This window comes from Acanthaster planci, linkage group LG13 (assembly GCF_054643075.1).
Source record: "Acanthaster planci isolate LZ-2023a linkage group LG13, COTS_SCS, whole genome shotgun sequence".
NCBI lineage: Eukaryota > Metazoa > Echinodermata > Asteroidea > Valvatida > Acanthasteridae > Acanthaster > Acanthaster planci.
The window spans coordinates 11,821,094-11,848,295 of NC_141789.1; the positions used below are offsets into that span (position 1 = coordinate 11,821,094).

Genomic DNA, 27,202 nt, shown 5'->3' on the forward strand with positions numbered 1-27,202 from the left:
GCTGCCAGCTTTAAATAGCACTTTGCATATTGCAAGTTCTGTCAGCCGTCGTCGGTCTGTCACCGAAACGATCAGCGAAATGTGCTGAACACAACACCTTGTGATCCGCATTTATCAGGTTGCAGACTTCATTTTCAAATAGAAACCATGGGGAGTTTTAGGGGCATTTGGTTGTTCTTTCTCCTGTCGTTGTGTCACCTTCTCGGGACAGAATGCAGAATTTACGAACTGGGTGCACGGCTGTTGTACGGGCAATCGGATGCTGCATTGGCTTTCCTTGGCAATGCCGGGGATGTCCTGCAGGACAAACATTTCGGTTTTGGATTGGAAGGGTCACTGGATTTCGAACTCGAGTGCGAACCAACAACACATGTGAGGACGACTGTGTGTATTTCGTTGATTATTTAGTCGTATATAGAAAATAATTATCGATATCTGGTTGGAGGCTCTTCAACCTCCATCATGAACTGATGAATGTACACAGGTCCGCCGGGAAGGCCTCGGTACTGGGAATTAGGGAATTACTTCGTTTGTTCTTTATTACAGCAGCATCAAAACATGAATACAACTGTTTGTGTATGATGTGGGACATATTAATATTGCGTGAATTGGGAAATTTGGGGGGGGGGGTTGATGAAAAGGTAAGTTGTCAGGTAGTGTTGAGACAATAATCAACAAAGTATCAACAAAGTCTGCCAACTGCTGAATTCAGTATTTCCGAGTCCTGCCAGGGTGTGGCATTGAATGCATGTAGCAATCTTCATAAATGTGCTTAGATATACTTTATTGTGTAACAGTCGTCAGGTTTTGTTTTCATGTACAGTACATCATTGGTGTAAGCAGCCAGCAGTAAAAGACAGGATATAAGCTCAGACATCCGGTTGAAATCAGTCACATTTTTTTTTTATGCCCGTATTTTTGTATAAATCTTTCAGAAGAATTCAGAGATTGCCATCCCAAACCTGTGGCTTCTGGGCTGCACAGCATTAGAGAAAAGAGAGGTAAGACAGCAGACTGCTTGCATCTGACAGCTACACATAGTCTCTATGTATGCACTCTATGGTCATTTCTCCAGACTACTGTAGTCACAAGGCCAGACAGAAGACTGGTCAAAAGTAACAGGGAGAACAGTAGCAGAGGAATGTTTTTGTTTTATAGTTTATTTGAATGGCTTGTGACGCACAGTGAGACTGGAGGTCTTGTGTTAGCCGTTGGGTGCACAAAGCCGATCAACAGGAACCGTTCACTGTGCGACAGCGCGCTCATGTGCACTGGTACCCAACGGCCGTTGCTTGTCTACCTTCAGTTTAGGCATAAATAATGAGGAGCCCTGTGATTGGTCAGTGTGACCCTCAGCGCGCCGCAGCCAACTACCATTTCAACCAGCGCGGCTAAGAATTGCACTCACACACATGTACGGAAAGTGGCTGCAGCCAGTTTCCATGTCTTGTGTATCGATCGCAGCCGTAGTCAAGGATTTGGTCGCGGCTCGTCTTCGCAAGTACATAAGTGAACCGTGAGACTCTAAGACACTGATCAGGAAATATTTGCTCCTTTTTTTTGGAAAATGGCATGCTTTTGGCCCTTTTTTTTCTTGGTACTGAAAACAAAGGTATGTAAGCTATTTTACATAACATTTTTGGGGGAAATGAAGCAACATTTCTATGGGTACACAACTCGAATGGAATCCCTGTTCGTCATGTATAACCTATGGCAGAAAAGGCTCTTTTTCTGTAAGGTTCGTGGGAGAGGAGTGGACGTCGGACCCCACAGTTCTGGGGGTAAAGTCCGATTGGTTCAATGTCAGAACAACAACTGTGTGTAATCCAGAGTGGCTATTTATACCTGTACAAAGAACAAAACATTCGATCCTAACATCAAACAAGGGAAAAGCATAAGAAAGAACAAATACAGCATGTAGTGTGGCAAAGACAACTTTACAGGCTCAATCACAAGAGAGCGCTAGCACAACCCAGCAATTTGCGCTATTTACATGAATCTCTGGCTCTCGCACACATGGTAATGATGCATAATGCACTGTCAGCACAGCAGGTCTTGATGGTGCAAACGTAGCGTGAACGCACTGGCTAGATGCCATGCATGCTATCAGGTAATATTAGAGATAACCAGTAATCATTAACGAATAGTCAATAACTGAACTAGGACCTCTTACTTGTTCTTGACTAATTGAATGCACGTACTGAGGTCCTTTTCTTTTCTTTGTGGGAATTTTCGAAAACTTTGATGGCTGATGATTGAGTAAAGTTAGGCTGATTTTATTTTGTGTCTTATTTTTCTGCTCCTGGGGCTGGTCTGGTTGGGACCACACGTTTTGCTCATTGGTCACAGGTGGAACAAAACGCTGTTATGATATACCAAAGCCCTCCTACAATTCGTTGTAAAAGAAATCTTCCCATGGCATCGTGCCAGCCAGTGCTCATTTATTAACCTCCTTGGAAAGTATGCCATTTGTCAATTAGTGAGTTAGCAAATATATTTGTGTACTTAGTGACTGGCACTCTAGTATCTGCCACTGTCATGATGTGGCTACACAAGAATGCACTTTGAAGTGTATTGTATATTGCTGTTTTTGAAATTCGCTCATCGCCTAGCGCCCGAACAGGGTGCTGTGAAGGGCTGATGGCCTTGCATAGATTTTAGTGAAGGAAATCCATCACGCGGTCAAAGCTAACAATGTGCAGAGCATTGCTGGTAAGTTTCTGCCAGGTGCAGAACATATTCTCACTATACTTTATTAGTTCATCCAAAACTGATCAGGATAACCAATGATTTGAAATATATTGCCAAAAGACGTGATCAATGACACTTAAAAAGAAGATAAATTACCGTGATTGCATCAAGGCCATGTTTTTATTATATAAGCCGACACTTTGGCCGTATCAAAGTACATGTATTGCCGTTGGCTAACCAGAAACTTAAAATGACGCCCCGTTAACAGGAAGTTATAATCTTGTGGTTGGAGGTCGTGCACTAAGTAGTCAATCACAGTGCAAAGGGCACTGGGAGATGAGCGAATTTTTGAAACTATTATGGACATCCAACAGAGGTCAAAGTTTAAGTCTGCCTCTCTGCTCTTGTGATACATACATGTAGATAATGGAAGCCGGCCGTACAGGCTTAAACCAAGCCTGTCAGAAACTGCAGTTTCCCGAGGCCGAGGAGAACTTCACCATGCTGTGCGAGGCTATACCCATGCAGCCCCTGGGCCAGTCCCCGGGGGGCAACCTCTGGGACGCCCACCACAGCATCCACCGGGACACCTTCCTGAGGTTCGTCATGCTGCAGTGTCCCCGGGAGGTGCCCAACAAGACCCGGACCAGGGTCGCCGAGGCCCAGTGCAAGGTGATTGCAGTGGAGAAATCAAGATTGGGGCTGGATTGTCTGATACAGGCACTATGCTCAAGACCCATGAGAAATGTGAAGGCCCGTGAAAGTTTGAGAGCCCACAAAAATATTACAATATGCCATAAAACACATATCAGCAGACCTTTTACGAATAGAAAAGGTACTTTTTAAAATTTAGAGTCTTTCTCTGAAATTTCAGTTTCTGGAAAGCTTCACCCTGGAGCTACTACATTAACATAAATGTAATGTAAGTCTCTGTTGCTTGCCAGTGCCTTGAAATTGTTGATGGAACATTGGTGCAGACCTTGCTGTCTCTGACCAGTGGTTAATCTGTACAGTTGTCTCATGCACCTTTACAGTGTTGTCTTCATGAGCCCTAATGCACTGTAAGAAGTGCATTCAAGAATCCTTCAGTGTGTTTTGTTGTAGAGACAATCAGTGATGGATCCTGTTTGGTTTGGTCATATTGGGCATCAAATGGAGCTTTGTGTCAAATCAAACTGGCTGGGCTCTAGACCCTCCTCAGTCCTACAAAACCCTTCAAACCCTCGCACTGGATTCTGAAGAGTCTGGGGGGTTCAGGGTCAGTGTCATCTTCATCAGTAATTGTCAGTGTGCAGAAGCCATCCGTTGCCGTCCCCACAACAGCCCACTTATCCCCTTGGACATAATAATCACCCTTGCAATGTGGACATTTCACAGGGGAGGCTGGTGCTGATGAACAACAACGGCTACAGCCACCTGAGCAAGGATGAAGGATCCCTCCCGCCCATCTACAAGACCCTGTTGGTGTTGTGGATCGTCCTCCTTGCCCTCTGGATTGTGAACTGGTTCAAGTTCAGACAGGTACAAAAAAACAAAAAAAAGCGGTACAAAATCTGAGCAGTATCATCTGCTGAGCAGGTGGTACTGCTCAGCAAATGTATGTGATCATGCAGACATCAACTGGGAACCGGTCCTAACTAACATATTGTATGACATCTTTGCTTGTAATCCGTTTTTGTGAAGCAAATATTTCCTTTGCTTTACAAATCTGTGTGTTCAGCAACTCAATGAAATTTTACGCTATACAAGCTCAGGTCAGCAGTTCGTAAGATTGAAAGAAGCTAATGCTCATCTGTAGCGGCTTAACTCTAGGGAGTGAGGCGTGTAATAGTAGAAGTCTGTGCCCCATGGGTGGCTGGCTGCCCCCCCTCCCCATTGCCCACCATCCCGTTTGAAATGTTGGAACGTGCACAGCCCCAGTCATTTGCTTTCAATGCCTCCTTGGAAAAAAATGTGTGCACCCCTGGGTGCCCCTTCAGAATTTTCGCCCGAGTTGCGCTACTGCCCATCTGTGAAATTACTCTCTGCGCTCAGGTTTACATTTGATAAATTTACCAAAGCCATGCACCGGACACAGGTGCGGCTATCATTGCGCCCCTCTGCATCAAACTACATGTACTAGTACTTGTGGATGGCCTGCGCCCTTGACTCCCACTTCATCATTGTTTAGATATGGAGCAGATTTGTTCCATTTTAAGGGTAAAAACGTAAACTTAAATTGCCCTTTATATCTGCAAAAATGAGTCTTTTTAAAACGACTTTGTGCATTTTTGTTGCCCGTCTTTCTTGGCAGTATTCCAACCGCCTGCACAAGTTACTCTTTGTTGCCCCTTCGTTTAAGTTCCTGCTTCTCATCCTGACCCTGGCATGGTGGGAAGTCATTGCAGCCACAGGTAGGCCATCACAGAGGGTACGGCAGATGATAAGGGCCAGTTCATACCTGGCACATGAGCAGACATGAGCACAATTTTGTGATGTCTGATCGAAATACTTGTGCTGTGAAGTTCCTGAAGTTGAACATGTTCCAACTGGGCGAATATCACTGCAAACATTTCTTGGCATTTGCCTGAAGTACGAGTCGGTCTTTTAACCCCTTCATGCCGGGATTCTTTTGACCGTGACTGCTGGGCTGCGGTATGCCCAGTGTGCAAAGCCCTGTCCAGCAGCAGGCCCACAGATGCATGATGAATAGAGTGTATGTGTGCTATGCACTAATCCTCACACAAAGCCGCTGGTGTCGACGTCTCCCGGAACGAAGGGATTAAAGGGGTTATGTAGCAAACTTCCATGTTGTCACCGGGCCATTCTGTGCTAATATGCAAAAGAATGAAAAGTATCTTACATAGACCTTTTTGCAACAGTAAAGCATCAAAATTGTAGCTCCCAACTCCCAAGTCATTCCTGGGACGTGACCCCAGATAAAGTCAGGTTGGCCTCCCAGTTTCCTCACTCTTCTGGTTTAGTCTAAGTTATCCAACGGTCAAATATTGAATCCCTAAAGTTCCATAGAATCTTATTAACAGCATTCGTTTCTCCAGATACATGTAGTGGTGTCAGCAGAGTACTTCATTATCAAGTACCATTTTCAAACTACGTAGTGTTCAAAAACCAACTAAGTCTCAAGTGTGTATGGAGTCAGTTGCTGAGGTTGCTGAGGTAATGGTCAATGTTTAGAACCAACACTAAGGCAACTGACGTCACCCTTCATCACTCCATTTGTGTCATTACTAATGATCTGTTTAAGCACTGAATAAGACTCAGTGAGTTTCTCAGCAGTAGAAGCCGCACACGTGTATTTACGACATATCGTTTCATTGGTTAACTCGCAGGCTACGAGAATACATCCCTACAGATGTGTCGGGACATGGTGCAGAGTACAGAGATCGCCATGCTGTTCATGAGCATGATGCTGGCCGCCGAGGGTTGGTGTGTCATTAGGCCTCACATCAGGAACATACGCTGTGTCCTGATACCAGGTGAGTAAATTAAACCCACCTGGGGAACCTCACAGGAGAGAGTCAGGCAAAGCCTACATTAAACTTGCGGCCAGTCAAGGGTTAATCCTGGATTTGAAGAAAAGTGGGGTGGGCATTCCAACTTCAGAAGCCCAAGTTGATAGACACAGTTATGACTCTCAGAGCTCACATTGCATTGGGTTTTGTTCCCGTTTATTTTTCTGTTGTAGGATTATTTCTTGTGTTCCTCGGCTCCTCAATATGTGTCATCTGGGTGCACAATTACTTCATGGTGAGTTGAAATTTGCCTTTTATGCATTGGAGCATTTTTTGGTGCATGTATGTTTGAGTTAGAGACAGACTTTCACATCACAGGCAAAATTTGAAATGTCATAAACGTGCCTTGTTGGTATGTAATTTAGATATACAGCGAAACAAATTTCAGGTGTCTCTGGACACCTTCACTCTAATGCTCCTGGATTCTTCCAAAGCCAGCATGAGGATTCATCAGGGGATTTATCTTACACAGAACATGCTGCAAGTAATGTTGTAGCATTTAGAAGGTGCACAGTATCTCACAGTTCCTGTCATTCAAAGGTGCCAATAGGTGCACAGTATCTCACAGTCCCTGTCATTCAAAGGTGCCAATAGGTGCAAAGTATCTCACAGTTCCTGTCATTCAAAGGTGCCAATATTTATCATTATCCCTGTACATCGGACTCATGTCATCTAAACATTCCTGGAACCATCTCAGCACCCTGGGGAGTATACTAGCTCAATGCTGCCATATCAAGTGTAAAAGGCTAAACACAATAACCATATCTGCCTTCCCAGGTACCCAATTAGAGGCATAGAGAGGTTAATGTAACTTGCTAAAGGTCACATATAATCACCTGCTAGGATCTGAAACCCCCACTCTGTGATCAGAAACCGCACACCTTAACTGCGAGGCCACATATCCCCACGTCGTGTTGACTTCCTGCACGATTTTTTGGAAATGCTTAGCTAAGTCTGCCTGTAGGGGTTTGTGTGGATATTTGGAAGAGTTTTTTTTTTCCGTCCTCTGCTGATCTAGGCATTTGCTGTGTGTAGTATTGTGTTCGTTATCTACCGTGCCCTTAAGTGGTGCACCTACAACCTGGACTACCTAACACAGCAGGTCCTGCGCAGCCTGCACACTGCCGCCGAGAAGCGCCTCCGATTCCGTGGCGTCAGCATCGCCAAACAGCTCACGGAGAAGCGCAACATCTTTGTCCGGTTGCGGCTGGTCTGTGCCATCTACACCATTGTCTTTGCCGTGACGGTTACCATGTCCACCTTCCTGACAGAGTACGCCTGGGCCCGGACACTAGCCGCCGAGCTGCCCGAAGTTGCGGCCTTTGCCGCCCTGGGGCTGATCTTCAGGCTGCGGGACTTTGGGCCGTTTGAGCGCATCGAGGTCATCCAGCCCAAGGAGAGCTCGGTGCTCATGCTGCTGCCATTCTCAAGCAAAAAGTGTCCGATCAGACAAAAAATTGTGCTCGGTGATCCGGTGGAAAGTTCCACTGAGTATTCGGACGACGACGGCTATGAGGATGATAAGACATGAAGAGAAAAGTGGTAAACAGTCTCCATACCACAAGCCAACTCACAGCTTGAAAAGCTGACTTCTGTCTACAACCCCAAGAGGCTCCGCCTACGTGATCATTGTGTTAATTCCTTTTCATCACCTGTATTCTGGTAGCATGGCAGTTTATGGAGGTTTACATGGTCAGAGTTTGAATATTGGCCTTTACCCTTTTGCCAACACTGTGTTTGAAGTGCTGTACTGGTATATTCATTGTTTCACCCAGTGGCCTCTCTAGGTCTTAGATTGGGGGGGTGTTGCATAATGGAGGTTTCTTCATCTGCAAAAGAATCCTACTCCCCAGAAAGGTGACAGTCCTGAAATCGCCCATGCTTTCATTCCTATTTATAAAATTAAAACTATTGGTAACAAGTCATTAGCAAATCCCCCCGAACTTGATCGGCCTCTGGTTTTACCAAGAATTTGTTACATAAATCTTCACAACCATACTGTGGTGGGACTCAAACCCGTCACCTCCTACTCATGCAGAGATCTTGGCATTCAACCACTGAGCTTAATAGCGGGGTAAATGCCGGTCCAAATCCAGTCTAGCAACAGAATAGGCAGTAATCCTTTTGTGAGATAAATTTGAATAAAATCTGGTACCCTGAGCTTTATAATTACACATAAACATAATAATTCGAATTCCCCAGACTAAAGACACTGTTGCCATACCCCGTGATTCGGAGCAAGCTTTTGCATAGCGACCACCGTCTCTGGAATGGACTGGTTCCTTTGTGCCCTTCTTATCCATTGAAAACTGTGTATTGATACAAGGCGTCTCTTGTGTAACTAAGCAAAAGCTTGCCCCGAATCACGAGGTATAGAAACAGTGTCTTTAGTATCGATAATTCAAATTACTTTGTTCACATGAATTTAAAGAACTCAGTGTACCAGTTTTTATTCAAATTTAACTCGCAAAAGGCTTCTTGACAACTTCAACTATCTGAGGCAAACATAAAGTAAGTTTCATAATTTTCAAAGTAGTTGAAAACCTCACTCATGCATGTGTTTCCAATGTAAGAGTGCCCATCATCCACCGATGGAGATCAAAAGTCACACATTGCCTTCCTAACTGGAGTATTTTTTGGTGAGAATATTTATATCCGGTTGTAGTCTTCAAGACTGTTCTTTTTTTAATTGTGACATGGGTAACATTAACCAAAGCATTTCCACGTGTATATTTTTTCTTTGACCTCTGGACGCCAAGATTTTTTTTCAAAATGAACCTAGCTGGAGAATCATTCATGGCTCAGAGCTACCATGTTTGACATAAGCTAGGCTGTTTAAAGAAAGCCAGATGCCACAAATAGTCTTGAGGGGGAGCAGCTGCACAATATCTGTTCTGTTCTTCTCACTTCAACTTTCGCAATACTCAGAATCTCATCATTTCCACCATGGAGCAAAATTTGCCATGATGACAGGCTGCATATGGTGGCCAAGTTCAACACGGGGTCTGCCTCCTTCCACTTGTTTGTGTATGTGCTAAATGAACGAGATGTTTGACGTTTTCACCACACTTGTCACCCACATTTATGAAGATACCAACGTGCCCTCCGTGAAAATGTCTTTGAAAATCATTATTAGTATTTATTCATCCTGTGCTGTCAGTTGGTTATAGTAACCGCGTACTCTGAATAATGTTCCTTTTATATTTAACTTTAGACACAACTAACTCTGGATGTAATTTTTTTATGGTCCACCGGCGAAGCTGAAGGGGCTTCCTGTATTTGTTTTTGGACCCCCCATTATGTCAACAGTCATGATTAAAACAATAGAAATGGATTTACCATCATAACTTGAGAAGAACTGGGCATATTAGCTGCCAACTTGGTATGCAGATTGGTCTTGGTGTCTTCTGGAAGCCTATTGATTTTTCAACTTTATAGGCTAAAGGTCATATATTTTAAACAACAGAAATGGGTTTTCCAAGGGAGATGCTTTGTGATGAAAAATTAAAGTCGTGGTTGTAGGCATGGGGTTTTGAGGGGCACCCCTGTATGGGTAATACTCCATTCTTGGTTTTTAAAAGTATAAATATGTAAATATTCAACTCATGAATAAATTACCGTATCATGGACGCATACTTCAATCAGCTATTCAGCATTATTGGTGAAGGTGCTTTTACTGAGCATGCAGATGTTTTTATCAATTATAATATGGCACAACGATAACGTACATGCAAGGCTACACTATGCTTGCACAATTCTTTGTCGGCACCGTCCCATTTCAAATGTTTTTGTGTGCAAACGATAGGATCATTTGATCAATCGTGAATTTTAAGTGCATTGTGTAATAAATTCTCACTAATTTAATGTGCTTAAATTTTATTTAGTGCAATTCTGCATCCTGATACTTGTTTTTACTGTTTGTTCTGGATTTCTGGATAATGAAATTTTATAAATGTATAGATTGTATTGGGATTGCTAAATTATGAGCTGTGAAACCACGAGGCTAATTTTAAACTGCGCAAGTGAATGTAGCTTAGAGCAACCATGTTAATATGTAATTGGTCTCTGGCCTCAAGGTGAATCCACATTTGTGGCATCACTATTTTTATGTGTGCTGCCAAGTCACAAAAAATTAATACATTTTAAGTTGGATGAATTTTAGCAAATGCTTTGTGCATGAATTTTTACACGTGTTCACTTTTACACTATCAACTAGTTGCAAACTGCAGTGCCACAAAGTCAGGGACTAGCTGTAACCTAAGAAAGATTTCATACTGAACCTCCTGGAAAGAAGCAATCAAGTAACGAGAATGTAAAGTTTGTTAAAACTTTGGTTTGTTTTAATTTGGATCATGCATCAGAATTCAGAATTGTGTTCATTTTTACAAAATAAATATCAACTTTTATTTATATTTGATAGAGCACCAAAGTGTACATGCATCTGTGAATTGTATTTCCACTAGGAAAGAAAAATAAACTTAGGAACATTAACAACTATAACATCAACGTCGATGACTGAAAATTTGTTGTTAAAATGTGGTGGTTGTCTTTATTCCGTGAACACATTGAACAGCCTTGTGCTCAACATTCTAATAAACAATACAGAGGAGTGCTCCTTTTCCGGAACTGAATACGTTTAAACCTATTGCCAAAGACAATTTTGGCTTGGATGCATCTATCCTCAGTCCTTCAAAATCCTCCCATTGCATCCATGGAAAATTTGGATACAGTCTCAATCCTCCAAAATCCTGTCATTTTCCTGAACGTTTTCTTGGAGGGGTGACCACTGCCTTGATCCTTCAAAGTCTTCCTGCAATTCCTGTCATGTTATTGTGCAAGTGGTATCCTTGAGCAGCGTGGATGATGTCGCATGTAGTCTAGGTCTGAATTAATGCGTGGCTCGGCATACACAGCACAAGGTCTAGCCCAGGACCTTAACATACCCTTCACGATCAGCCACTCTCTTGGTGATTAAGCTTCAATCCTCCCAAATCCTCCAAAACTGCCTACAGAATTGTGGGTTGAGGAGGTTTGAGTAAACGAATTGGACCATCCTTATGAAAGCCTCTCCCCCGGTTGTTCAGCCTGTCACATACTACCATACACGTGATTTATGCACGTGACAATTTCCTTCTTTCATCTCTCTGTATATCACAAATTAAATAATTTAGATTAGATTAATGATAACTGAAAACAGTTTGATACTGAATACATAAAACCTCTTCGCAAACCAGTCTCCAGCCTTCCTACTGGCAAGCATACAAGTGTACTAAAAGTTTCTTTAATGTTTAAGGCCTTAAAAGACAAGCTACTTTAACCACTTGCTGCTGGGTGGTTTGTTACAAGGCCCAGTTCCCTTTGTCCGATTTCGGAGACCCCGGCCACGCGTATAAACACACGGTGCGCAAAACTGGAGTCCCCGGCAGCAAGTGGTTAAATGTTTATCACCAGCTGCAGTGAAAGGAAATGACAATAGGTAAATAAAGAGCTCAACCATTACTCAAACATGCAATGGGACATACTTCAACCAAAGTAAAAAGTCAATATAAAAATCTGAGATATGATGGTGCACAACGAACACAAATCTATTGGCAAGACCAGTGTTGACCAGTCAAGACCATCACGACATTTCACCTGACCACAGACATGACCAAGTGTAAGACCCGTCACAAGACCCGTCACAAGTAACAGGGTGAACAATGACAAAGGGAAGCTTTTGTTGCAGTTTGTTTAAATGGCTTGTGACTTGAATTCAGGCTTGGCGTCTAGTGCTGGTCTTTGATGGTCTTATTGGGTCTTGTAATTGTCTCGACTACAACCATGTTTTTGACAACAAAACATGGGCATCACCATGAGTTTGTTTGTTTTTTGGGGGAGGGGACACTTTGCAGTGATCTGACAAATTGTAAATGGCAGGAGTAAATTCCAAGGTACTTTCAAGCACATTGGTGATTTTCACCCCCTTTCCCTCGCGTTTTTCCATTTGTTTGTTTCTCCTTCCTCTTTTCCAAAATAAATTGGGAGAGGGGGGTCGACAAGTGCCTCCTTCCCCTCCCCACCCTGTGATTATAGTTGCCAGTGGATTTTTTTTGCTTAGCACAAAAAATACACCAAACAATGTCTCCTACTTAGCACGAACTAGATACAACTGCTCATGAAATCCACAAGTTTCTCATTCTGACAGGAAAGTGGCCTTTTCCCATCATGTGGAACTTAAATTGACACCTAAAGGCATGAACCCACACAACTCATCATCAGATACGTCAAACAAAATATGCTTGCTTTCTTTGCCAGAGTTCACTCCTTTTTTCAATTCAACAAGAATATGAAATATAAGTGGTAAAGTGGGTATAAACTTCATGGACCATCTTGCTTGTTTTCCATTCAAAGTAATGTGACCAACCTGAGGCTGGAAGGAAAATTAGTCTGTTCCCTTTCATCAAAATTTGAAGTTGTATTATTATTGCTCAAGGGGCTACGGGAAACAAGACAAACATGGCAGCATCAGGATGAAGGTCTTTAGAACAGAAAGCGTTCAGGCTATTCAAGTTGCTTCCAATTACAAGACTGAACTCGAGTAAACAGGTGTACCAGAAATGTCATGAGAATTTGCAAACAGACTCTGAGTCCGAGTACTGAGGTTGAGTACTTTTACAAATATCTGCATATTTCTTGTTTATCCGTGTCACCTGTGTGCCCAAGTACTTGTTTTCCCTTCTTACATGAGGAACTCAGCCAACTTTGTCGTGGTACTTTGGTCCTTTTCCTGATGGCTACATTTAAACTTAATTGGGGGCTTGGAAATGAACTAGACCACTGCCCTGCTATTCCCCAAAGCTCATGCCCAACGGATAGAAGACTTCGGCTGTGTCCTCCCCATCCAGATCCTCCCGCAGTCTCTCGGACAACACATGGGGCAGCGAACGGGGCACGGCGTGGTTGATGAACCGCAGGGTCAGCTGGTAGAGCAGGGAGCGTTGGCTGGGCGGCTTGCAAATCTCCAGGTGGTTGACGTCCAGGGAGTGATACTCACCGTATCCAGGATCTGGGATGTTTTGGTCATAAAGAATATACAGCCAAGTCAGTCACTGGGACAACGAGCGAGTTCAAACGACAACTGATACTGACCATGAGACAGCTTCTGGTCAATTTTCCTTGGTAACCTGAGAGCAAACTATATCTTGGGTACCAGGCAAAATCAACCAGTGGTTAGCAAACGGTCTTTGCTCAAACTTGTTCAGAGTTTGAAGGTCTTCCGGTATTCCCTGTATCACAAAGCATAGTACTGTTCACCTTTTCTCATATTCCTTTTAATGTAAAATCACAAGCAACACCATGAACGACAGGAAGGCAGCCCCATTTCTAGACGGCCGGGGAACATCACTGAAGAGATGCGCCAAAAAGCAATACGTGTGTGCACAGCCCCAAATGAGACTGACGCAACGAGCGATGGTATTTGGTCAGGACAAGTGACATAGAGAATGGTGCAAAGGAGAGATAGCTAGGAGAGATGGGTAATAGAACAGCTTTGCTCCAGAAATGCACCTGGCTCTAACTGGTCATTCACTTATGTTGCTTTGCTTCATGCCACACAGCCGTTCTAAGGCAAACATTTTAGCAATTTGATCTCAACAGATCTCTTCTGCCCACTGAGGCTGCATCCGAATCGCTTGTCTAGAGTTAGGTCTAGGTCTTCGCTCCATTGGAAATGCGTAGAGACGCGAAGACAATAGACCTAGCCGTAGCTCTGGAAGCGCGTTTCGGACACGGCCTAAGCTAAGCATCTGCATCTCACGTGAGGATTCGACAGGCACCACCACAGTCTTGACTCCCAGCCCGATACTCATGGGCTTGGTTTCACCAAAGCTGAGTACAGGCAGACGTCTGGACTGCACAAACGCCCGGAAACGCCCATGGAGATTCTTCAGGGATGGGGAATCTGGTAAAAAAAGACCATAAGCAAACAACTCCAACTTTAAATTACCTTTTTTTCAATTAACGGCATTTGGAAATTACAAAAATAAGAGCTAATTAATTTCTACCAAAGAGAAACCAGAGGAAAATATAGGAAATCAATGAATTCTGGAAAAGAGAGACAACTTTTTTTGAATATGCACAATCATTTGTCTAAACTATGTCACAGCTTGGCTCAAACATACATGTATCATCATATAATTTTCGTTCAGTAAACTCAAGGTTTTTCCAAACATTTCCGTTGGTAAGTTTTCAGGTCACAACTTACCATGTACACCCTCAAAACTGATTCCTGAAATATCCTTTAAAATATTCCGAGTCTAACAGGACTAACAAGGTAACAACAGTGCTCAAACATAGCATGGAAAGTGGAATTCTAACCATTTTCTCTCACAAACCACAATATCATTTCACCTTATACCTTGGATTAGTTCCTTGACTTCCACTGATGGGTATATAAGGAGCTTGGCCTGCTGCGATGCCGCGGCCAGCACAGAGCCATGGTGGGGCGTGCTGAAGAACACCACACCATGTGTTTGGTCGGCAACCTCCTGAAGTTCCGACCGCTCGCAGGCATCCAAAAGCATCTGTTTCACCAGAAGTCCTGTCATTGAAAAAACAAGATATCCTACCTTATGGTATGTAGCAGGTCAAGGTGTGATTTTCATGGATACAAGCGTTTTGGGGGAGAAAATGACATGAAGAGGGAGCTCACCTGAAAATTAGAATATTTTTCATCATGGTTGTGCATCTTACCTCCCATGGAGTGCGACACCCAAATGATTGGTCTTTGGCCCACACCTGCGCGATGTAATTTATTCAGTATCTCTGTCGAACGATTGGCAAGTGAGCGTCTACAAAAAAAATTTTTTTAATGTAATCTTTTAACTGAAGTTGTCTTAATAACAGGAATAAGCAAGATGTAAGTGTTCATTTCCCTGTCAGTTTGCACCTGATGTGACAAGCACAAGAACTGCCTTTGCTAATATTTCTGGCTTTCAAGTTGGACAATTATGTTTGAATGATACACTGTCATAACCAATTCCAAGGTGTAACCACTGACCCCTAAATGACACTTTTTTCTCCAACGTTCATATTTTGTCTGATCCCTGCAGCATACTATGCATAGAGAAGCACAAAAAGTGTCTTTTGTAATGCACATGCTGTGATTCTGAATGGCTGAGCTACTTCAAGTATAGGACTTAGAGTCAATATTTGTATCATTCAAAATAAAACCCCGTTCAACGGTGTTCAAAGCTCTCATCCCAACTAGTACGGGGGTTTACCCTACCAAACGTTCTCTAATGCACTTACTTTTCACTCTCAAAGGGGCACTTGGCGGACCACTCTGACATGTGGGTGTCATAAGAGATGGTCAGTACGCGCATGTGGGGGCAGTCCTTGGCCAACCAGGTCTAGATGAATTTGAAAAGCAGATATACCAATCAGGTACTCACCTCTATCAATCAACAGAAATCCAAACCTTGTTGAGAAGCCATAATTTAATATTGTACTTTGTTAAGTATCTGTGTGAAGTGTGAAACAGATATATAAGATGTTTTTACAATGGGGCAACATCAAACTTCCAGATGACAAACCTTAGCTAAAACCTCTCTTGTTTGATTTGAAACCTAATTTATTTTTCCCCAAACAGTCATTTTCCATGTTATTCAAAAACCTTCATCCCTAAACAGAAAGGTACTTGTGAATGTTAAGACTTTATGGGGAAGAAAAAAATGAGATATACGATCAGCCTCAGGTCAGGAACATGGCAAAAACACTTCATGGTAAACAGGGGAATGGACAGAAAAATTGCTCCAGTCTCTTTCTGAACCTTTGGCCAGCAGTCTGTCCATTTCTCATCGGCCGGGCTCATCTCATCTTCCTTTGCCTCTTCACGCTGGGGCTCTTTGGTTTCCTTGTTGGCCTTGTCCTGCTGCCGCCACGTCTTGAAAGCTCCTCCCAGGAGCCCGTGCACAAAGACCACATCGGCCTCCAGCACTTGCCTTGGAGAAGCGTGAAATTAAATAACGCCTTAACTCGATTTCAGTAACTTTCAATAGCTTATGTCAGACGGGAAAAGTTATCAAGAAATGTACTTAAGAAATCAGTTGAATAAAGCAAACACCAAATATCTGTTATTAGCAAGGTTTTGAGCTATACCACCTTTGGATGGTATTATTTTGTCTGAAAATTTGGACTTAGAAAATGACACAGAAGTTAATTTTTGTTAGGCTGCAAAATGCCACAAAACTAACTTGCTAGAGTCCTATTAGCAATATTTTTGCGGTCAGCAGTATTTTTCTTGTCGGAATCTCATATGTTTCAATACCACCAAGTGTGTCTGCAGTGTGATATTTGCGACTGTAACAGGCTGTGCCCAGCGGTCGTATTCAAGTTCAACACACAGGCTGCCTTCAAAGACAATTTTGTGCTTGTATGAAATAAATGGCAAACTGGCTTGTACAAACATCACCCAGAGGTGGATCTGGGCGTGCATGGCGATTTAACCCATCATGCGTGCCTGCGTGCATACATATAGCTTGATCATTTCTAAACGTTCTCCGTCACGAATGTGGTAACAACTCTCTCAAATCAGCAAAAGTCACACACATCTGGATATTTGCCAAGGAGTCTTTACTTGGAATAAATGATGATAAAAGGATTTCGTGATATCTTTGATACAATTCCAAGAAGTTCACTTTCTGGTCATTCTCGTTGGTGTTTTCCGCACTTTTTTGAAAAAGAAATGTAGATCTCCTCACCTCGTTCTGGTTTGGGGATGCAGGAGGAAAATACCGTCATCTAGCTTCTCTGTCGCACCATCACGGTCAAGATTGATCAGAGCCCTGGCAGCGTGAGCCGCAAGGGGGATATAATTGGACTTCATCCACGAGGCAAGAACGGTGACCCAGCCTGAACAGGGCAAAACGTGGCATTCAAGTAACACTGCAAAATGTTACTGACTGCCACCACTGTGATTGGACAAGTGCTTAAATGAACTTATTATGTCATTCCACATTGACAAAGTGTTGTACAAGTACTCTTTTTTTTTGGCACCCACCTGCCTGAACAATCTTGATGTGCAGGTGCTCATTGAGCGCCATGTTGGCCAGGATGCGAGCGATGTAGCACTGCACCTTGAGGCTGCCCACTGCTGCCTTGGACATGCACAGCTTCATCAGCAGCTGCAGGCCTCCCAGCTTCACTATCTCCTCACAGTGGCTTGGGACCTTGGGATCCGATTAAAAAAGTTTTTTAGATCACACCTAAATCTTCGTATCGCGTAGAAGAGAAGTGGCAGGGTTGATCTGGTTTGCCCTGGAAAACCCAGGTTATTTGAATTCTGATTGAAGCATCATAGTGTGGGCACTTGAATGAGGAGCAAGAGGAACAAGAATTGCCGATGAAAGATCTTGCAAAGTCAAGGGCAATCCACAGCACTCCTCTCGTGTGACTACACTACTTTTTGTGCACATTCCGGTGAAAAATTCTTTACTCACCTTCTTGTGCTCCGCATATGGGAGTTTACCATTTGACATGCATACCCTAATGTACAAACATGATGAGCTCTCACAGCACACTTGCTCCCAATCAGGGTATAAATGGCATGGAACTCCCTTCTATATGTGAAGCAAGTCTAAGTGTCAAAGGCTCTGAAATGGACATGGAGCAATGGTGCTCTGTGCACGTGACAGAAAGGCCAAGCTAACAACTGAGCACTGCTGCCATCATCGGCCGTCAAAGACCATACTGGTTACACATGCATTCACAGCAGGCACATGCTGTGCTATAGACATGCAGGCGATTGCATGCACTTGGTGTGTCAGCCCCCATGGGGTGTTACTTCCGAGTACCCTTCCTGGTTTATGCAAGGAACCAATGAGCATACCTCGGAGTGACTGACCAGGGCCTGCAAATTGACTGCCTCCCTGGCCTCCTCGGGGATCTTGCTCAGACCGGTGACAAAGGTCAGGGTGTTCCCGCCAAAAGACAGCATCCCGCTCTGGTCGAGGGAGAGAACAGACACTCTTAAGGGTCCAATTCCGATCCAGCTGTTCAGAATTACCGGTACTTGTAGTCTTAAGAGCAGGGGCAATAGTGTGGTGCTTTCCTTAAAATGAATGATGGCTTTTCTATATCAAAGCTTTCCTGAAGCTTTTTATGTTTGGTTTGGATGTCCAGGCTTGTGTCTTCTGTATGAATTGTTACACTACAAGTTTGAAAGCAGTTTCCAGCACATGAATATGTATTAACATCTTAAGGAGATCTGCACATATTTTGGACACAAATGTGATCCTAATTGGCTTCACCTGAATAAGCAATAGTCACACATAAATTTTGATCCACGCTGGATACTACGGCTTAGATCTTTCAAAAATCACAAAGAGGTTTTGCAAGATTTTTCAAGATTGAGGAAGTTGAAGTACCGAGAATACGCCGTCAGTTTCCTGCACAGTGGTGGATTTTAAAAAGACTTAGGAATGGTCTAGCAAAAAACAATGGCTACAGAATTATGGTCAATAATAATAACAACAATAAAAAAAGACCTGATCGTGGGCCTGGACTGTTTTGCCCTCTGCCATGGCTCTCAGAGTGAAGAACTCGGTGCATCTGTCAATTCTGTCCCTTGGTAGAGCTCCTAAGAGCCTCTTAAATCCTTCCTCTCTGCTTTCCTAATAATGGAATGAAGTGAAACATTCATAAGTTATTACACGATTATTGTTACTCTAGTCTCTAGCAATTGCTGAGATTGACAAGAAACAAATCCTTTTTAAATCCTATTTAAAGGTGCTTGAGACGCAAGTTTGACTTATCATATTCTGGGCGGTAAACTTAAGAAGGCCATCCCTATAAATTAACGACTACAAAAACCAGCTGGGGTGTTAATATACTCAATGAGAATCAATTATTGCATGGTTGCCTGCTTAAGGACACATCTTCACAAATGTTCATGAGACTCGGCCACAAAAATCACATAACTTGATTACAACTTAGGAAAACATTTTTTTTTCAACCTTGGAGTCCTCCAGAGAGGGCGGGGCCAGAAAGAACCTGGCATCCACATCAGCTGACCTGGCTAGACCAATCAGAGTCCTCTGATCACATGCCTGTGCAATGGCTCTATACTCGGCATCTGATAAAAAAGTGGAACCTTAAAGCTACTGATTAAACAAATCCTTTTCTTCAAAATGCTGGCTCAACACTCCCAAGTCTTTCACAACTTCAACATTTTGGGGACCAAACGGACCATCTGTGCAACTATGATGCTAACATGGAACAACTGTGCAAACTAATTACATGTACTTGTTACATAACGCTGCATTTTTCTGAAATAATTTAGATTTCAATTCCTCTTTGGGAAAATTGAATAAACACAGTGAAGGTCAAAATGACCAAGCACATCCTGATTTTCTCAACTGAAAGGGCAGTGGGTGTAATCAGTTGGCAATTGTTGTGAGCCCATGGCATTAAACGTTGTACATTAAGATACCGCCTATGGGTAACTAATGCAACCAATAGTCTTGCAATTGACAGAACAACCACAACTGGGCTCAAATCCACACTTGGACAACTCAGCCACCAGTCTGAACTTTAACCAGTGGACCACAAAGCTCTACAAAGAAGGCAGCACAGAACCAACACAACTTATTTTTATTACTGTTGCTGGGGACAGCAACGGTTTAAGATGGCGCGAGTGTGGCAGAGCCAAAATTTCGAGTAGACATAGAACACATGTAGTCCCCCTAAATGTTGCATCATGGCTGTATTCCCTCATTGTTTATCTTTTACTAGCTGCCCTGTGTGCAGATGTTGCTTATATCAGGTACCATGACTCACTCCCAAGGAATTAGTTGCAGACCCCCCCCCCCTTAGCTTAGAACAAAGGCCCCTCTCAGCCACCCCTTCAGTTGGCAGGTCAGCAGTGTTGGGAGTAGGCATGCCGGTCCTCTCCTCCTCTGGTTTCAGAGTGTACTTGACTGCTAGCGTATTTTCCCTTCCCTGCCCGAGTCAGTGAGTTTTGTTGTTTAGATTGCTCAATTTGTTTACCATTATTGGGACACTGTGTTGGTTTTATAGTTTCCTGTTTTAATTTCTGGTTTAAGTTTCTGGGTTTTTTAGTGTTTGTTTTATTATTTTCTTTGGTCTTTTAAGTTGTTTGTGGCAGTCTTTTCAAATATAATAAATTCTTTTTGTCATTTTTTTTGTGGAAGTCTAGAATTGGTGTCTGAGTCCTTGTTAATACAGTTTCCCTGCGCCTTTTCCCTAAAAGATCTTTGGTTTTTGTTGTTTGTTGCGAGTTTCCCCCTAGTGTCTTAAGTTTTGTTAGGTGAGTCATTTTTCACGGTTACATTTTTTTCTTTTTGGTGGAGAATCCGGGTAGGGAATATGTTTTTTAAACTTAGCTTGAAACTGTTTTAGTAGGGACTAGATATTTAATTTTTTTTAGGATTTTAAGCTAGTTTCCCTTTTTTTTTCTGGTCTTGGTGGCCTTTTGTTTTGGTCGGTCTCAGTCAAACCAACACAGTGTTCTTGTAGTGGGTGACAATATTGTTCATGATGGCAACAGAAGTCCTGACTCCGCTTCAGTTGTGTGGGTTTGACCCCATGCCGGACAACTCCAGTCCTGTGCCCCCTGATGTCCCGGTTGCTGAGCCGAGCTCCAGTATGTTGGAGGTTTTGAGGCATCAAGCCTGTATGCAGCAGGTCATTCTGCAGCAGTTTGAGGAGATCCAGACACTCAAGTCTGCCCTAGCTAAAGTTGCTGGAGAACAGCAGAGGCAACATCACTACATTCGGAGCTTAGAACGGACCCTATATGTACATCAGTCACAACTAAACAGGACGAAGCGTACTGAAGATGAGCCACCCACCTATTTCCCGAGCAAGCCAGCAGCCGTGACAGAGACCCCCTATGTTCCCTCACCAAACCCCGATGAAGTGCCTGCCATTGCCCCGTCAAGTAGCCAGCCAAGTGAAGGTGACGGAGGCGCAAGATGTGGCCCAAGTCTACAAGAATCCCAAAGGAGCGATCCAGCTGTAAGGAGAGTGATGGAGCTCAAGTTGGCCAATGCCAAGAGGATGAGTAGAAGGAAGATGGCGAAAGAGCCTAGGGTAGTCCAGAAGCTGCTCGGCGTATGGGATCACCTTGAGGTGAGGGGTGGACTGCTGTTCTTCAGGAGAGGCACAGAGAACGTTCGGTACCTAACTGTGCTCCCACGCAAGTTACGAGAAGGAGTTCTGAAGAGTCTACACGGCAAGATGGAAGAGCTGAGCTACGCTAGAGTACTGAAACTGGTGAAGGACAAGTTCTACTGGCCAGGCCTCCATAATGAAACAATGGGACACATGAGGCAACACTTGCGGTTTTTGCGTGCACATCAGCAGAGTGACGAGCCACATGGAGAGCAGTTCACGGATGTCCCACCACCGGTAGAATTTCAAGACAAGCCTGCTAGATTCACTTGAATTATTACCCATGATTGTTCTTGTAAATGCGCAGTATGTTATACTTTGCTGTTTCTTTTGTGTTAATGGTTTATGTATGTATAAGCTTTACTTATTTTTATTACTGTTGCTGGGGACAGCAACGGTTTAAGATGGCGCGAGTGTGGCAGAGCCAAAATTTCGAGTAGACATAGAACACATGTAGTCCCCCTAAATGTTGCATCATGGCTGTATTCCCTCATTGTTTATCTTTTACTAGCTGCCCTGTGTGCAGATGTTGCTTATATCAGGTACCATGACTCACTCCCAAGGAATTAGTTGCAGACCCCCCCCCCTTAGCTTAGAACAAAGGCCCCTCTCAGCCACCCCTTCAGTTGGCAGGTCAGCAGTGTTGGGAGTAGGCATGCCGGTCCTCTCCTCCTCTGGTTTCAGAGTGTACTTGACTGCTAGCGTATTTTCCCTTCCCTGCCCGAGTCAGTGGTGAGTTTTGATATGGAAATTTTTTGTCCGATTATTATTATCTCATTATTATTATTAAGTTGTCTTTAAGTGTTTTTTTGTGTGTTAGAAGATAAGGACCTCACAGAAAATTCATACTTATTCGTGGAGATTAAGTTCATTGTTTTGTTCACTAAAACTTGTGGTATTTACGTTCTCTTCTTTTCTACTTGCTCTTGATTTGCAGAGTTTTGTTGTTTAGATTGCTCAATTTGTTTACCATTATTGGGACACTGTGTTGGTTTTATAGTTTCCTGTTTTAATTTCTGGTTTAAGTTTCTGGGTTTTTTAGTGTTTGTTTTATTATTTTCTTTGGTCTTTTAAGTTGTTTGTGGCAGTCTTTTCAAATATAATAAATTCTTTTTGTCATTTTTTTTGTGGAAGTCTAGAATTGGTGTCTGAGTCCTTGTTAATACAGTTTCCCTGCGCCTTTTCCCTAAAAGATCTTTGGTTTTTGTTGTTTGTTGCGAGTTTCCCCCTAGTGTCTTAAGTTTTGTTAGGTGAGTCATTTTTCACGGTTACACATCCATAACATTAAATACTTACCGATCCAGTGATGTTTCTTGGCCAATTTGGCCACTGCTGTCCGTCTGCGTTGGGGGTTATCAAACTGGGCCCTCTTGAGTAAACGCCAGGGGTCATCATTTGTCCGGTCCAGGGGCAACTTGGAAAGGACTGTTTGAGGGTAGAGAAAAATGTCTTAAAGAACTACCTCACCAAAAAAACCAGAAGAAAGTCTAAGCTATTGTGTCAACTTTCAAGCATGAAGCTTAACAGTTCTTTTTGACACTTCATCAGTGAATCAGTGCTCACTAATTAAAAGCAGGTTTTGTCTCGCAGAACAGGTTTTTGAGGAAGGTCAATTATGTTCAATTCTTTAGCCAACAGTCTGGTGATTCTTTTTAACAAGTAAATGGATTTTTGGCTGACCTGTCTCGGAAAAATATGCATCATGCAAGAACGACAAGTCCAAGTTTCATCAAACTGTTGTTAAAAGGGCTGTACAATGTTAGCGACAAATCTCCTCAAGGCTTGGTACATTAAACAAATGCAGTGAGACGGCATTGGAGGAAAGTGACGGGGACAGATTCCATCCCTGCCCCAAGCTCTTTTGGGGTTCAATCCTTGGGAAATCATACCATCGGGGTGTTTGTCTTCAAGAAAGTGCTCCAGGATTGAAAGTCTCCATTTCACTTTACTCCTCATTTGAGCAACCAAGTCATCTGATGGCAGAAAGGTTCGATATTACGAGTTAATATCACTGACAATTTATACTTAACAAGCAGAGTTTATTGCTCTTCATTTGGGGACAGTTAAATGGAACACAAAATCTTGTTTTCAATGGATTTCTGCTGTTTAGGTGTGCTGGCTAAGGAATATTTTCTGTTTGGCACCCTCATGAAATCTTCCAGTTATCCTTTTTATTTTCTTATCCTCTTTTTTCCCAGCCAAAGGAAAAACAAGAAAAGTGGCCCTAGTGTTTGTGATTTCTCTAAATACCTCAGTCAACTTCATGCATATGCACAAAGGTCACAGGGTAAAGATCATAGGTTACTTTTTCTGCGGGCTACAAAGACATGGTGTGGTTTTTACCTAGCCACAATATCCTGCATGAAGATCACATAGTCCTGTTTTTTCTTTATTGGGTGTTGGACACCCACTGGAAATGATTCCCTTTTTGCAACTCAAAGTAGATACCTAAGGCAGGAATTGTGAAAAACTGAGAGTGTCTACGGGGAGTCTGGCAAATAGCGCCACATGCGGGGTCACGCACCTGCAGGGGGAGTTGGAGTGATGTAGATGTAGGTATGCCGCTGGTCTGGAATTGATGGATCCATTTTGTAGTTGAGCGCTCGGTCTAGTCGGAGCCACTCACGATATAAAATGATCCCTCCCCTGAAGTAATTAGAAAGGAAATGCATAATTACTATTCTAGCCTGTTGCTTCACATTCTACATGTACATGTAAATTGTTGACAGAACAACAAATGCTTCAGAACTATGAATTAAGTATCAAGTAATTTCTGATTGGTTTCTTTGCTTTTCTACGATTGGGGAGTTAGTGGCATTTTTACTTCAGGTAAAAGCTTGTACATTTTCCTGGGCATGTGCTGGATAGCATATATTGTACAATAAATGTTGAACTGCAGATGACCAATAAAGCAGTACAAAACTTGCACAATCAATCGGTAACACAGGAACTGCTTGGCCAGCAATGGCCAGAGATGTGGGTAGTTGATGGCATTCTTTCTCTACACAACTGCTCTGTCCTGAGTGACTGGCCATGATCGAGAGGTTCGTTGAGCAGTCACTTTGCCCATGTCCCACTTTGTCTCATTGGTCACTGTGCCCACCACAAAAATGGACATTTTATCAAATACCCCCCAAAATTCTGCATAACTCCCGAATTATGAAAGTTTGACAGTACTAAAACAAGAAAGGGACATGGAGTAGGCCTACAGCTAAAACCTACACGGGCACCTGTGAACGATGAGGTAAAGTGGTTGTGGGCGAAGTGGAAACCACCAACACGTGTAACAGGGGTTATAACATGTGTAACTGATGGCGGTGTGATCAGCCAATGAAATGATTGACTGATTGTGCATCTGCTCAGCAGAATCAACGAATAGATGAAGTATGCTGCAAATCTACCAACTGCGCCCAACATTTTCTCAAGCAACAAACCCTATTCCAACAGTTGCCACTACTGCCACCCCTCGCAGCTTTCCTCTCCATCCCTTGGCAGCTGCCTCTGTCTTTAATTTACTGCTCAGGTTCCGTCGACAGACGAAGTTGAACATTCAGGAGAGATGACAGATCAATTAGCTGTTAATAATGGGAAGGAAATCACAAAAATTGTCAAATTAAGGGGCCTACACTTTAAACCCTGTACCTTTCCCTGAATAACCGAAGTAATTGCTGAATACCCTGCCATGTGAAAATAGCCCTAAAAAGGCTTCGTAGTCGAGTGGAGGTTGTTTAACTTACAGTATTGAAGTCATTTTTGAGAATGAAGCACTCACTTGAATTACACACAATTACAACTCACCAGGGGACAACTAAAACTTTTCTAAGTCCAATATGGGTCCCGGGGAGTGGCTACGGGGATATTGGGATATGAAGTGGGCCTTGTGTGTCATGCAATGCAAAGTGGATGGGGAACCGGGTGGAAGAATTTTCTAAGTCCAATGTAGGTCTCGGGGAGCAGCTACACGAATAGAAGTGGGCCTTGTAGAATACGAGGTGGGCAAGCATGGCAAGGTGAGTGGCAGGGTATTTTGCATTTGTGCCGAAAAACCTTCAGGGAACCCATTACATTCTAGACATAACCATGGCTTAAGTTACAGTAGCCTATCCCCCCTACCCTCCGACAAAATCTCCCCACCACCACTAATGCCATGCCTGTAAAGCAATTTCAAGAAGCTTGAGCTTTGTGCACTCCTGCAAAGGGGGGAGTGGGTTAGTGTATAGGTTCTTTCCTCACTTTGCACCAATGAGGCCCGGGTTCGAGTCCCGGCCTGGCCCAGGCTTTAAGTGCATATGGTTTCCAGTCCATACTCGCTCTCGCACTCCTGCTTCTAAAACTGGACCTTCTTCCTAACTCCGTAATGTGATGCTGATTAATAAAGTGTATGAATAAACGTACAGTTATTGGCACAAATAGGCTAGCCATAGGCCGTTTTCCAATACTCAAATTCGGCTCCGTCTCAGGCTTCAACTGTTTTTTAACTAGCTGCCGTTGAAGCTGTAAGCGCAGGAATTAGTCTAATAGTGCCACGAAACATCAAATAAGATGCAAGAGAGCCAGAAGTTACAGTAATCCAATTTAATTTAAACGCTTCAGGTCCACAATCGGGGATTGGTTTTGGGAACGAAGCCTGAGAGCCCAAGTCGAGTATTGGAAAAGGGCCATAGTTGCTGAAAGCGCCATTGAAACAAAACAACAACAACGCTCGCGCAAATGCTCAAGCTTCTTGAAATTAATAGAGCGTACTTCTGACACAGAAACTTGGAACCTGCGTCTCTTCCGATTAGTAGTATTTTTCTCAATGTCTCCTTCTTAGTTGTGTGTAAAATCCCGATGGTTCGCCAACCATTGCTAACTTTGTTGTTTGTTTACAGAGTAACCTATTTCATGGGCGCCGCCATATTCCGATGATCGTGCGCGCGCGCCCTGGCCTGCCGGGCCCAGCGCGATCAGAGCCGGCCAGAGGCTCGGCACTGAACGAACACAGCAGTCCTTGAGGGATATGCAGACACAATTAAGTACTGTACATAGTGATATTTACTATGCGGGAAAAAGCCGTTTCACTTTTCCCGTTCTGTAACTTGCTACAGAATCATTCGTTTTCTGCCCATTTCCCTACCTCGTTTATGCAAGATTTCTTGAATTAGTCACGGTTCAAGAAACTGTAAATTATTTTTGAAACAATCAAAACAGGCCTCATCATGTAGCGGAGCGGACGTCGCACCCCACAGTTCTGGATGGAGGTAGCCTAATGTCGGAAAGTGTGGTTGGAAAAGAAAGAAGACGACAAAATGCATTAAAATTGTATCTCCTGCTACCAGTGAAGAAAACATAGGATGCTACACCTTGTTTCCATGAGGGGAAAAAGTGCCGGATGGCGCCAGTAGTTCTTATGTGGGATTCGAACCCACTACCCTACTGGGTAAACCAATAAACTTTGTACCAAAAGCTCGTTAGAAACGAAGTAACCACTTGGCTGAAGCCGGCACAATTTCAGATGGGGTAATCTATGCTTATATTCAATTTAATTAAATTACGAGAAAAGTTCGTAAAAAAGAGGTTGCCTAAAGCCCATGGCTTATCACAAATCAATCAAGTTGTGTACACCTGACGAAGAAACTCAAAACCAAAGATCGAATTGCACCGCGTAGCACTAGCAGTGCAAGATGGAGAATTCTGCCCTAAAGGTGTAATCACCAAGGGCTCCATTCGAGTGTGGACGTTCAAGCTTAGGCGCAGGTATACCCAGGGCCGATTCGGGTGTCTTCTTCTTCCTGTGTGACGTTCACGAACAGCTCGATTTGTTGTTCGTGGTCGGCCGCTCGAACGCC

At 43.3% G+C, this 27,202-nt stretch overlaps 3 protein-coding genes across 6 annotated transcripts; 2 read left to right on the top strand and 1 right to left on the bottom strand.

Moving 5' to 3' along the window:
- Window positions 1–33: 33 nt before the first annotated feature.
- On the top strand, window positions 34–10,703 carry LOC110983113 (uncharacterized). The gene is made up of 8 exons (XM_022242079.2): window positions 34–372; window positions 936–1,001; window positions 3,115–3,363; window positions 4,069–4,212; window positions 4,985–5,084; window positions 6,021–6,167; window positions 6,377–6,438; window positions 7,222–10,703. The coding sequence occupies exons 1-8, from the start codon at window positions 148–150 to the stop codon at window positions 7,732–7,734; spliced, it is 1,506 nt and encodes a 501-aa protein (XP_022097771.2). The 5' UTR covers window positions 34–147; the 3' UTR covers window positions 7,735–10,703.
- serac1 (serine active site containing 1) lies at window positions 10,517–27,202 on the bottom strand. Of its 4 annotated transcripts, XM_022242038.2 has the most exons (17): window positions 27,069–27,202; window positions 26,491–26,619; window positions 24,809–24,949; window positions 23,899–24,020; window positions 23,264–23,347; window positions 22,671–22,799; window positions 19,196–19,314; window positions 18,728–18,853; window positions 18,070–18,183; window positions 17,242–17,410; window positions 16,943–17,093; window positions 16,012–16,183; window positions 15,492–15,592; window positions 14,934–15,031; window positions 14,599–14,781; window positions 13,999–14,142; window positions 10,517–13,248 (listed from the first exon to the last, which is right to left on the bottom strand). In XM_022242038.2, exons 3-17 carry the CDS (start codon window positions 24,922–24,924, stop codon window positions 13,028–13,030), a joined length of 2,049 nt encoding a protein of 682 aa, XP_022097730.2. In that variant the 5' UTR covers window positions 24,925–24,949; window positions 26,491–26,619; window positions 27,069–27,202; the 3' UTR covers window positions 10,517–13,027. The 4 variants fall into 4 exon arrangements, with proteins under 4 accessions (XP_022097730.2, XP_087001036.1, XP_087001037.1 ...); XM_087144910.1 differs by lacking the exon at window positions 27,069–27,202 and having other exon boundaries at window positions 26,491–26,851; XM_087144911.1 differs by lacking the exons at window positions 26,491–26,619; window positions 27,069–27,202 and adding an exon at window positions 26,140–26,371.
- Window positions 20,517–22,650, top strand: LOC147797001 (uncharacterized). Its single transcript, XM_087144913.1, has 2 exons — window positions 20,517–22,106; window positions 22,312–22,650. Exon 1 carries the CDS (start codon window positions 20,736–20,738, stop codon window positions 21,645–21,647), a length of 912 nt encoding a protein of 303 aa, XP_087001039.1. The 5' UTR covers window positions 20,517–20,735; the 3' UTR covers window positions 21,648–22,106; window positions 22,312–22,650.

Bases quoted from the DNA above. Each gene is read 5' to 3' on its own strand.
- LOC110983113 (XM_022242079.2), top strand. From the start codon at position 148: ATGGGGAGTTTTAGGGGCATTTGGTTGTTCTTTCTCCTGTCGTTGTGT. The intron at 373-935 runs GTGAGGACGACT...TAAATCTTTCAG, and splicing joins AGTGCGAACCAACAACACAT to AAGAATTCAGAGATTGCCAT. The intron at 6,439-7,221 runs GTGAGTTGAAAT...CTGCTGATCTAG, and splicing joins GGGTGCACAATTACTTCATG to GCATTTGCTGTGTGTAGTAT.
- LOC147797001 (XM_087144913.1), top strand. From the start codon at position 20,736: ATGATGGCAACAGAAGTCCTGACTCCGCTTCAGTTGTGTGGGTTTGAC.
- serac1 (XM_022242038.2), bottom strand. From the start codon at position 24,924: ATGTTCAACTTCGTCTGTCGACGGAACCTGAGCAGTAAATTAAAGACA. The intron at 23,348-23,898 runs GTGCGTGACCCC...TTCTGCCATCAG, and splicing joins CACTCCAACTCCCCCTGCAG to ATGACTTGGTTGCTCAAATG. The intron at 15,593-16,011 runs GTTCAGAAAGAG...AAATTCATCTAG, and splicing joins GGACAGACTGCTGGCCAAAG to ACCTGGTTGGCCAAGGACTG.